Source organism: Galleria mellonella, unplaced genomic scaffold (assembly GCF_026898425.1).
Source record: "Galleria mellonella isolate WM207_F2 unplaced genomic scaffold, CSIRO_AGI_GalMel_v1 utg284, whole genome shotgun sequence".
NCBI classification, from domain to species: domain Eukaryota; kingdom Metazoa; phylum Arthropoda; class Insecta; order Lepidoptera; family Pyralidae; genus Galleria; species Galleria mellonella.
The window spans coordinates 152,403-164,474 of record NW_026442065.1 but is presented as its reverse complement, the minus strand read 5'-3'; the positions used below and the strand labels follow the sequence as shown (position 1 = coordinate 164,474).

General features: G+C 33.0%; 2 protein-coding genes across 7 annotated transcripts in view; both read right to left on the bottom strand.

Annotated features, from left to right (window-relative positions):
• LOC113516157 (insulin receptor substrate 2) overlaps positions 1 to 12,072 on the bottom strand; it is a 45,208-nt gene that overhangs the window by 5,649 nt on the left and 27,487 nt on the right. For 3 of the 6 annotated variants that reach the window (XM_052895552.1, XM_052895553.1, XM_052895554.1), the window contains 3 exons: positions 10,399 to 10,722; positions 8,981 to 9,079; positions 381 to 486 (listed from right to left, as the gene is read on the bottom strand). In XM_052895552.1, coding sequence (XP_052751512.1) covers positions 381 to 486; positions 8,981 to 9,079; positions 10,399 to 10,722 — 529 coding nt within the window. The remainder of the gene's footprint in view (positions 1 to 380; positions 487 to 8,980; positions 9,080 to 10,398; positions 10,723 to 12,072) is intronic. The other 3 variants (XM_052895555.1, XM_052895556.1, XM_052895557.1) reach the window with 1 other exon arrangement.
• On the bottom strand, positions 1,659 to 8,568 carry LOC128200845 (uncharacterized). Its single transcript, XM_052895558.1, has 2 exons — positions 7,743 to 8,568; positions 1,659 to 2,673 (listed from the first exon to the last, which is right to left on the bottom strand). The coding sequence occupies exon 2, from the start codon at positions 2,594 to 2,596 to the stop codon at positions 1,712 to 1,714; it is 885 nt and encodes a 294-aa protein (XP_052751518.1). The 5' UTR covers positions 2,597 to 2,673; positions 7,743 to 8,568; the 3' UTR covers positions 1,659 to 1,711.

Here is a 12,072-nt window from a genome sequence, read left to right as displayed (position 1 = left end):
ACGATTAACGTTTCAGTTCGCTACGAGAGCACTTTTTAAATAATCAATCAAAAATATTGAAAATAACTCATTTTTTAATTGATTAATTCCACGGTTGCCACATTTGTGCATAACGCTCCTAAAAACATGTTAGCGTTTTTCTATCTTAATACATCTTCGGTCACAAACACATACGTATACGTTTTTTTTATTTTTTTTATTTTAATTCCTTAAAATGTATTTTAAGGAATAAAACAAGATAATTAATTCTGTATTATTAATTTTGTATTTTGAAGGTCGTTACAAGTGAAACAGAACTCCTATACAGTTACGTCTTTCCAAAAGATATTCAAGCATGATATTGTGGATTATCCGATGAAAAAATACGATCCCAACAATACCTGATAATGTCTTTGGATATGTCACAACAATCCGGCTCCTCGGGTATCCGCGGCGTCCGGTACCAGTCCACCAGGGCGTCGGTCTCGTCGCGCGACGCCTCCAACCCTGTGTACCAACACATACAGTAGTATCACAGTGTAAGAAAGAATCAAACAGTAGCCCAATCCCTTTGGCATGATCTAAACGAATACTTGATAATTTAGGACGCATACTCTGTCTGTCCGTGGGTGTCATAAGAGGCGACTAAGGGAGGATGAGGGATGGGCAACAGCGTACCTCTTAAAACATCTCTAAAAGACTAACTGCGGTTGCCAACCCGCCTAGCTAGCGTGGCAATTACTAGCAAAACTCCGCTTATGGGGAAAGTCTATGCCCAGCAGTGGACAGTTAACGGCAGAAATAATAATAATAATCTGTCTACGAGTGGATATATCCGTTGAATAACTTTTTTTTTTTTTATGCAACTAAGAATGGCAAACAAGCTGACGGCCCATCTAATGGATAATGGTAACCGTCGCCTATAGACATGAGCGGTACCATGGACATAACAGAGTATACTGTCTCGCCTATGATACCCCCCATGCGTTGCCATTCCTGAGGACTCAGGTGTTATTCCTCTGTACCCTGTAAATTCACGCCATATCCCACCCTTCAAACCGAAACACTCGTATACGAGACGTGGAGATGTCGAGTTACAGTACCTAATAATTTCACAACCACATCTTATCCCTAAAATCGGAACAAACGAGTATGCCAAGCAGGAGAATTAGTAGGAGTCTCATGCAGACGAATTTTTACGTCTCATTTTGATATGAACCTTATAATTGTATTACTTAAGTACATTTTGAGTATTTTTAAGCGATTTCACAAAGGTGCTATGTCAAAGGATTTGGCATTAAATATGAATGTTTGTAACTACCTACGCTAAGACGCATTACTTAAAAGAACATTATTGAGTTCTGAAGATATTTATTGTTGCCTAGAGAAATATTTTCATACATAATATGTCTGAATTCATAAGTACCAAAATTGAGGACTCGAGAAATTGATGATATTGTGAAGAAATACCTAAAAAAAATCTCTTTTATAGAAGAAGTTTATAGAGGCAGATGGTTCTATCAAAGGGATATAATAAATATTTTGTAATAACTGTTACTAAATAGAATACAAACTAATGTTTATGGTATATTGATTAGTACATAAAATAACTTATTTGAAATATATTGATAAGGTGATAAATCAATATTTATCAATGTTAGTAAATAAAAGATGGCAGATAAATAATACCGATAACATTTATTTACAAAAACAATTACAACAAATATTTATTTCAAGATGACGTATTGTGGAAATCAAAGTCTGATTTTGCACAATTGTACTCGAACGTCGATGTTTCTATACTTCTGGAAAATTCTGAACGCCACTCCATAGAGGAATTTGATGATGTAACTTTACAAATAGGTTTATTAGGTGTACCTACAATAGCACAGTCGGGCATTGCAGCATGATGAGACGCAATTGAAGTACGACTGATAACGTCATCATTATTAACACTTGAGGGTAGGCACTGAAATTCAGAATTCGTTCTTACGGATGCAGGTTCCGAAATGACGGTCAAGTTATTTGTAGTACACCCCTCCTTCGTCCGCGATATATCACAATTGCTTTGCTGTGTAATGACAGAGTTATCTTCTTGTATTCTAAATTTATTAGGTCTCACACTCTCCAACTGCTGTTCTAACTGTGGCTGATAGTGCCTAGCATGGTTCATTACGTTTAATATCTCTATCTTCGCGTAATGTTTCTGTTCTTCGTTTAACTTTTTGAACATTGGTACAAGCATCATACTGAAGTGTTTGTCTTCGTCCATTTCATCTCTTTCAGTCTGCGTTAATGAATCTTTATGCGTTTCATTGGAAACACCTTCAAGACTTTGTTGCTTATCTGCACTTGTTATATTACTCTGTATTTTTGTTATGTCTTCCTGGTATTTGATAATATGTTCTGAATTACGATTTGTAAAATTAGCGCTCAAATTTTCATACACATTAATCTGTGGTAATTGATAACTGAACTCTTTTGGGACATTACTGGCCATAGACAAGACATGTGCATTCAAATTTCTGTGCCTCATTTCATTCCATGTACAATAAATATTGGCTCGCTCCTCGCGTCGCATAGAAGCTAGCAGATGTAGCAAAGAATCAGAGGACATGTACAATCTGTTCCTTTTATTAGTCGCTTTGCAAAAACATTCCTTGATAGACCTCCAACGTCTTTGGAAATGGCTTCCTGCAAATAACAATGACAAAAGTATTTATTTGCAAAATAATAATGTTAAACTACAATATACATAAAGCTTCTACGAATAACAGCTGTGGCTGGATTCCCATAATGACACCCGCTAAGTTATTGTAGCGACACAGTCATTAGCATCACCCATATGTTTGAATTATGCTGAATCTAAAGTCGTTTCATCGTAATTTTAACGAATCGTTGTCATAAACTATATAAATAAAAAACAATTGCCGAACATATACTACCGCTCAAAAGTATTTAGCCACCTTGTAAAATACATTTTATAAAAATCTGATTGAGTGAAACTACTTCATAGTTATTTTAATAAATTTATTAGCCATTTTTAGACATAAAAAGAAGATAATTTTTAAATTGTGGACTCTTCGGCAAACTAGCTACTACTTTTTCCAATGTTGTTTTGGTTATCTTCTGCCATTCGTCTTACAGTTCTTTTTTCACAAGTCTTCCTGAGATGTGAGTCAGTTTTCGCATCTGTCTATCCAGCTGATCTGAGCTGACAATAGTTCTATGAGGTTTAAATCAGGAACTGTGAAGACCATATTATGAGTTACAACACCTGTTGTTGATCTTTTCCTTTTAAAAATTCCTTGCAGCTTTGACTTGGGTTTCGGATCATTATTTTGTTGAAATATACATCCCGGACCAATTAAATGGATTCCATAAGGCACTGCACTATCTTCCAATATCTTTTAACCTTTTTTTAAGATTCCTTGTATTCGCACAACATCTCCGACGGCGGAGCCACCAAAACAGCCCCAAACCATCACAGACCCTCCGCCGTGTTTAACTGAAACCTCAGTGCAAGCGTCATTCACTCTTTCGCTTGACTGCAGCCTTACGAATACTCTTCGTTTGGTTACAAAAATTTAAAATTTTGATTCGTCCGTTCAGAGGACCTTTTCCAATCTGCTATTGTTCAATTCTTGTATTCTCTTGCCCAATTAAGTCTCCTCTTTTTGTTAATAGGTTTAAGAAGTGATTTTGAGACCGCTATGCATCCCTTGAGTCTTGCGTCACAAAGTCTTCTTTTAACTGTGGATACACTGATTGGTTTATCACGATCTACGTTAAACTGTGCTGCTATTTTCGATGCAGTTAATCGTTTATTTCGTTTGCTATTAATAACTATACTCCAATCTTCACTCGAAGTTGTAGCTCTCGGTCTGACTAAACGACGTTTGTTGCAAATTGTTCCTTCCACCGCAAACTTTCTAACGATATAGTCAACAGTTTGTCTTGGTATCTTCTGTAGTCTTGAAATCTAACGATTACTTTTACCGAATTTATGAAGGCCGATTATTATGGTCCTATTCTCTTGGGAATATTCCTTAGTTTTACCAATTTCCTTAAAAAAAAAATGAAACTCAGAAGTGAAAAACAAAAAAATATTGGTAGACTTTAAATACTGTGCTATGGAGAGCGTATTTTCTGGTCAAATGATATCAGATAACTCACATAAAAATATTTATTGTAGTTATTCTATATTTTACTTGTATTTCTCAATAATGAAATCAAAACAAAATTGCAACTTGAAAGATTAACTTTGAAGAAATTTCGAAATTAACACTATTATGGTTTTATGACCAGGAGTGGGCGAATAACAATAAGCTGTTTACGGTTGTACTGTAGATAAGTATTTTACGGTGTTATACAAACAATGAAACCTAATAAATGATCTCTTTAAAATGTATTGTTTGTAACTTACAAAATGTTGATGTAATTTTGTGAAAATGATATTAATCAGGCATTTAATAATTTTCATGATACATTCAAGTTACTATATGAATCAAATTTTCCTAAAAAAATTATAAAAATAACAAGTAGTAATAGAACACCACGGTGGATTACTAAGGGTCTCAGAAAGAGTTGCAAAACAAAAAGAACATTGCGATATGAATACTATAGAAACAGCAATCAAGAGAACCAAATTAAATATATGTCTTATGTAAAAAAAACTTAAAAAATGCATAGCTGTATCCAAAAAAATTACAAATAATAAATACATAAAACAATCTAGGAATAAATGTCTAACGGCTTGGAAAATCATACAGAATAAAATTGACTCGGTTATTAATAATAATTATATAAACGAAATAAAGTTTGACGAAAAAATTATCACTGACTCGAAAGAAATTGCTAATATATTCAATGATTATTATACTGATTTGACATATAAAAACCAAAACAATGGGAATGATAAGACTGACCAAAATTTTATTAAAATGCAGAACACAACACTTAGCAACACTCTATTTTTAAAACCATACGTTGTGTTTGAAATTTATAACATTATAAAATCATTAAATAACACGGGTTCGGAGGGATATGACGAGATATGTACGAAAGTGATAAAAGATTGTGCTGAAGAAATATCACCTATATTGACGTATTTAATAAATCTTTCATTTGAACAAGGACAGTTCCCAACTCGATTAAAGTATTCTGTTGTAAAACCTATCTACAAAAAGGATGATCCACTGCTTATACATAATTATCGTCCTATTACTCTTATTACTATCTTAGCAAAAATATTTGAAAAAGCAATGCATAACAGACTCACAGTATTTTTCGAAAAATTCAAAGTAATAATAAATGCACAACATGGTTTTCAAAAAAATAAATCGACAGAATTGGCTATTTATAACTTGACAAGGAATATAATTGACAACATAGATAGTAAAAATAAAACTGTAATACTTTTCTTTGACATGAAAAAAGCATTTGACTGTGTATCTCATAAAGTACTTTTAAGCAAACTGTACTCCTATGGTATTCGGGGGCCAGCTTATAGTTGGTTAGAGAGTTATCTGGCGAATAGATATCAACATGTGGAAATTATTCGTCTGGATAAAAAATCAGTATTAACATCATATAAATCAAGTAGTAAGCTCAATGGCTACGGTGTACCTCAAGGAAGTATTTTGGGGCCTTTATTATTTCTTACTTATATAAATGATTTACCTAAGGTTTTGTAAACATGAATGTGTATTATTCGCTGATGACATTTCTGTTACTATTACATGTGACTCAGAGAACTTGGGAAGTTTTGAAGATGAGATTAACCTAACAGTTAATTCCATCATACAATGGCTTAAAGAAAATAATCTTACTGTGAATCTTGATAAAACCGGATATATTCAATTTAGAAACAAAGGTGAAACTGAACTTGGATTAAATATAAAATATAACAGCGAAAGCATCAAGTCACTTCATGAAACCTCATTTCTTGGAGTCACAATGGACTATCATTGCAACTGGAAAGCCCAAATAGATAAGGTCTGTAACAAAATAAATAAATTTGTATATGTCCTTAGAAGGTTAAGTAAAACTACTGATGAGAAAACAACCCTGATGGCATATCACGGATATGTAGCCTCACAATTGCGATATGGCTTAATAGTATGGGGTAATTCCACAGACATTAATAAGGCTTTCTTGGTACAGAAGAAATGTATCCGTGCTCTTTGCGGCCTTCCACCATGGAAGTCTTGCCGACCACTATTTAAAAAATATAAAATACTTCCACTAGCTTGCATGTATATTTATGAAGCAGCTGTATTTGTTAAGAAAAATATAAACAGCTTTATTATTGCCAAAGAACATTACCCGCGAAATAGAAGAAATCCAAATAGACTAGTATTAAACAGAATTCCTAAGACTACGATTTATCAAAAAAATTGTTATAATATGTGTATAAGAATTTTTAATAATATACCCGAAGATATTATAAATATAAAAACACTGACAAAATTTAAGAACACACTGTACAAATGGCTTTTGGACAAATGTTATTACTCAATTAAGGACTTGTTGGACTAAAGAATAATTCTACTTTATAAGCACATAAATAATATTTTGTTAATAGTATTAGTAGTAGTAGTATTTAGTAGAAAAGAAGTTACCATAAATATTAAAATTTTGCATGCCATTGTTTTGGCAAAACACGCCTGTTCCTAACATATTATTGCTAACATCTGTATACCGTGTTTTTCAGCAAATAAATTATATTATTATTATTATTATTAATGCAGGTAACCAATTAATTTTGAGCGGTAGTTTAAGTGCATCGCTTTAGAACGGCTGCACTGTTTGGCTAATTCTTTTTTTCTTGTTTAAAATGGTAAGGACAAAGTTTGTATAAGTAAGTGATTAACGCAAATACTAGAATGAAAAATAAATTGACGTATAAATTATGGATGAATTTGACATTGTTAATTGTGAAATATATTTATTATTATTACAATATTTCTAATATTAAATTTTGAATTTAAATTATTTTTTTAATCATAAATAATTTCAGACACAATGCACATTGTTTTTTTTTTTTTAATAAATGACTAATGAAAGAAACTGTTTGAAGACGTAGTATGATAAAGCTAATTTATAAATATGTGAACACTTTGAATAGGATTTCGATCTGACGATTCTTCAACTGCAATATTTGATCGGTTTTTATTATTTTTATGGGAATCTAGCCACAAGACTATTAATTATTATTCTATAATTCATGCTACGAGAACTAAAATCCCATGCTATCGTATCTCAGAGATAATCCGTGTTATTTTACCCTTACGAAATATATGCATTAAGCCAAATATCTGTTTTCGCTATTAAGCACTTAACTCATAATACGATGTCTACATATTCTATTTACTACATAATATATATATAATAAAACTCATTTTTTACTACCGATGTTCGATAGCTTGTTAAGAGTACGCTAAAGTCAGTTCAGTGGCTTTTATAACAAGCATACGTCTCGTCTGATGGTGAGCGATTATTGTAATCTACGAAAACAGAAAGCTGATATTTACAGGTGTACATAGCCTACGTAACCGCTCACCATCAGACCGGGCGTATGCTTGTATCCATCCTTATAATATACAAACATATTATTGCGATATTTTTTCTACATACACCTTAAAAATTCTCTACAAACACTTATTACCAAATTGATTATACATTGAGATACTTCTGAAAAGATTTTGTTTAAATACGTAGAATAAAATAAATAAATTTATATATACAAGAAACAAACTTACCATCCCATCACATACACCGGCTGCGTCTACGCTTCTCTTAACTTGTAATACATTTTAAATTTTTATTTAAAAAAAAAATGATAATTTTCTTTCACACCTTCATTAAAAAATGAGCCTCGACCTTAGAAGCAGTTGTTCTCATATGTTTATGTACAACCGATATTGCAAAATCATCGTATTTAAACCATTTAAGCTCTGTTACCATACCGGACGGCTGCTCCACGTGCCCTCCGAAGCACGAAGCAAACAAAAAACGTTTTAAGTGATCCAAACAGGAATTACGATAATTCAGAATTTAGACTAATCTTTAATCCTATACTAATATAATTAAATTAAAAAAGGAAAGATCTTATATATCCTTGCATGCTATCCTGCATCCTCTCCCATGCATGCACACCGGGTCTCATAATGTAACACATTCGTTCAATACTTAAATAAACAAAACTAATAGTGATATTTTTTTGTTGAAACCTTAGTTTATATAGACTTTGTAATACTGGAAACATGACGTGTTTAGTTGTAATTAAAAAAAAAAAGAATTGTTAGCCAAATGTCAGTTTAGATGACTAAATATTAACAGGTTTTTGACACTCGATTGTCTATCTACATAACCTACTGTTTACAAGAGAATTATGAACCATTTTATTTCAATAAAAAACCCAATCAATCAATAGAACTTTGTAGTATGGAAATAGAAGGGAATATGATATATTTTTAAACTAACGTAACTTTAGTAAACTTGAGCATTCAAGTATAAAAAGTATAAGTTAGTTAGTAGTATATATTTTTTTATCGTTAGGGAAGCGAACGAGCAGACGGCCCACCTGATGGAAAGCGGCTACCGTCGCTCATGAACACCTGCAATACGAGAGGAGTTGCTTGTGCGTTGCTGGCCTTTTAAATGTTTGTAGGCACATCTTTTGAAATCCCCATATTATATTGTAAAGGGAAAATTGAAAATATCCAGACATTTCCGCACTTAGCCTCCTGATTGGACCATTGACCCTGGTCTTAGAGGAATAAAAGATTTTCTTAAGAGACTTAATATCTTATTAATATTATCAACATGTATAAAGATAGATTTTTGTTACTCTTTCACGCAAAACTATTAAACGGATTTAAATGAAATTTTGTACACGGCTAGGTTACATCCTAACATATAAGATACTTTATGTACTGATCAACGCGTGTAAAGTTGTAGGATATAGCTAGTATGTAGTAAACAACAATATAATTACCTTCAACGAGATCATGCCTGGGCGGCGGCCGCTCAGTCTCGAACGAGTGGCACGCGCGCGACGGCATACTGTCGCAGCGGTTCCGTGGCGTGCCGGCGTCTGCGGACAAAGCAAACGCTACAAACGGTCTACACGCACGCCCTCACACAACACGCTCGCACAACATCCGAATGTACTGAACGCGGCGCGGGTGACAAGCTTATAAGAAAAAAAACTGATTATTCGTTATGAGAAATATATAAAATTATTTATCGACGAAGTGAAATCATTAATATAGATCCTACTAGATGGACAGTAGGTCCTTGACTGCGAAAAAACCTTACTAGCATTGCAATATTATTTGTTTTTTTAATATTTTACAAATAAATTATATTATATATATAATTTTTCTCGTAAAAGTTCGTTATTTTTTTATCACATTTGACAAGTATAGTTTGATAAGTACAGTCACGTACAAAAATGTTTGAATATTAAAAAATATATAATCTGACATTTAAGTATAATAATAACTTGATCACAAATACAAATTTGATAGAGACATTTGTAAATTCTTTTCAAAAGGGTTATCAAAAATATTTTTAAATTTCTGTATCTACATTTAAACTTATCGAATTATTAGTACATTTTGATGTTGAATGCTACGTTTTGTGAGACAGTTGTACATACATCACACCACAAAAATAAAACGCATATAAAAAAAGTAGGAAATAATAGCTTTTCGATAAATACAACCATTGTGGTGATATATATGCTTTACAATTATAAATATTGCAATTCAGCGAGGATTGCAAAATTAAAATAACATTTAGTAAGCTCGTAAAGGATTAAAAAGCACTTAATGTAAAAGGAAAGCGAAGCATATGTTTGGAAAAAGTATTATTTTTATTGTCTCAAAGAAATATTGCAATTAAAATTGTACGGCTCCTTGTAATTTAAACAAAAATGTTTGGTTACTTATACATAAATTTACACATACATCTACACACGTGACAACATAAAAGCAAACAATATTCAACAAGGTGCTTGCAACAAACTTTCAAAGCGAACATACGCATAAAAATCATAACGTAACATAAATACATCACATAGGGCTGTCGGATTTCATAATGCTTTTTTTTTAACTTGCAATACCGCTGTAAACATAAAAAATATAAGTACGTATAACGTGTAGCAAAAAAAAAAAAAAATATAACACTGGTCAATAATTAACAAAAAAATAATTTTAAAGTAACTATATCGATAACACGAAATTAGAGCAAAATTGTAGCGATTACGAACAATTTTATGCCCGATAATATAATGAGAAAAAACACTAGTATCCAAGCAAAAAAAAAAGTATATAAAATCCATAGACCCCCAAACAAAATGTTAGTAATGTGCGATGTGGGGGCGTTAACAAGCGCGCGACGTATACGTACTCTTCGGATGTCCCGGGGACCTCTTGGACATCCTGGTGCCAGTGCTGGCCCGCCGTGCCCACTGCGACTTCATGGGGAACACATCCGTCCCATTGACCGCTTTGCACGACGAGTGGGTGGCGTTCTTCTCTATACCAGTCGTTGTGACCCTGTCTACTTCGTCCCCGGTCAACGGAGCGGACCTGGTCCTCTCATGGACGATCTTGAGGGGCTCTTGGAATAGCGTACAGCCGGTCGGTAACGACACGGTACGGTGATGCTTTATGACCCGAGCGTTTTCTGGCTTATCGCTAATTAGTGAGTTATTCGGTGGTTGATTTTCGGCTGCGAAACATAATGAGAAGCGACACATAAAACATATGGCACCAAGCGTTACCCAGTGCGATGGGATGTCTGGTTAAACGGTGGGAAGCGGGGATATCTTTTGAATGATATATTCACCCAATATGGACTGACGATATAATGATTATTGATTAATTACGATAAACATAAAAAATATCACAACTTAATTACAATCATGTTTATTTGTAATAAAAAAAAAAACGCAGCAAAGATGACTGGCTTTAAAATTAATTGGATAAAATCCAAAGGGCAAAAATAATAACCAAAACACAAACTGTCAAAGTTGACTGGCTGGTTGATAGTTTCATCTTTGCTATATTTTTTAACCAAAGTATTATTAAAGTTGGATTAATGTGAATGTATGATAAAGCCACACTAGTAACTAGTAAATGGCAATACTGGCCACTATTGATACCAAATCACTGTAGCTAGTTCGATCTTAAAAGGTTGCCATATATTTAAAAGATTAAGTTTACGGCCTACCCATATTTATACATTAGGACAAAACTGACAACATAGACGAGATAGGCGACATATAAAAAGGGAATTTCGTCATAAAAATTAGGGTAGTGTTGTAAGACCGCGATGCCGTGCGGTATCGTGCGGTCAAGTAAACGATAAAAGTTACTTTGTATTTTCTACTGGGCTCGGGAATAGTTCGCTTAACGCCGCTTTAATATGAGACAATTTCTAATTTTCCTTTCTAAATTTGTTCTTATCAAAAGTTATGCTAATTTTATAAATGCGTCAAATGTGATCTGTGTTGCTAATAAAATGATAATAAAAAAAAAAAACATTCTGAACTACAAAATAAAATACACCAAATACACCAGTAAGCAACCATAATTTCGCACTAACTACAGATTCCAGAAACCGCAATCCATGCGTAACAAATTCACCCCAACAAAACCATAATGCTCACAAATTAACAATACTAAGTTTTTAACAACTAGCCCCCTTATTCATAAAAAAGTGTAAGGTTTAATAAACCTATTTTAGCTATTAAAGTGTTTTATCTATTTCTTATAAACGATTTTCTAAATTCAAATGAAGACGAAAATCACTGTAATAGATAAAATAGTTTTAGATTTTAGTTTTTATGAATAAGGGAATAAGGGCGAGTATTCACCTACAACATTCACATGTAATATGTCAGAAATGAATATTACATGTATAGTGTGAAACAACAACATTATAGTGTGGGAATCTAAGAACAAGGTATTACATAGAAGAAGTGATAAAACTGTTAATTCATAGCAGGCCAGTGTATAGAAAATGTTATACAGCCGTATAACCCTACCAAATTCAGATACAACCTGCTCGCATACTTTC

Coding starts and splice junctions, on each gene's coding strand:
- LOC128200845 (XM_052895558.1), bottom strand. CDS start 2,596: ATGTCCTCTGATTCTTTGCTACATCTGCTAGCTTCTATGCGACGCGAG.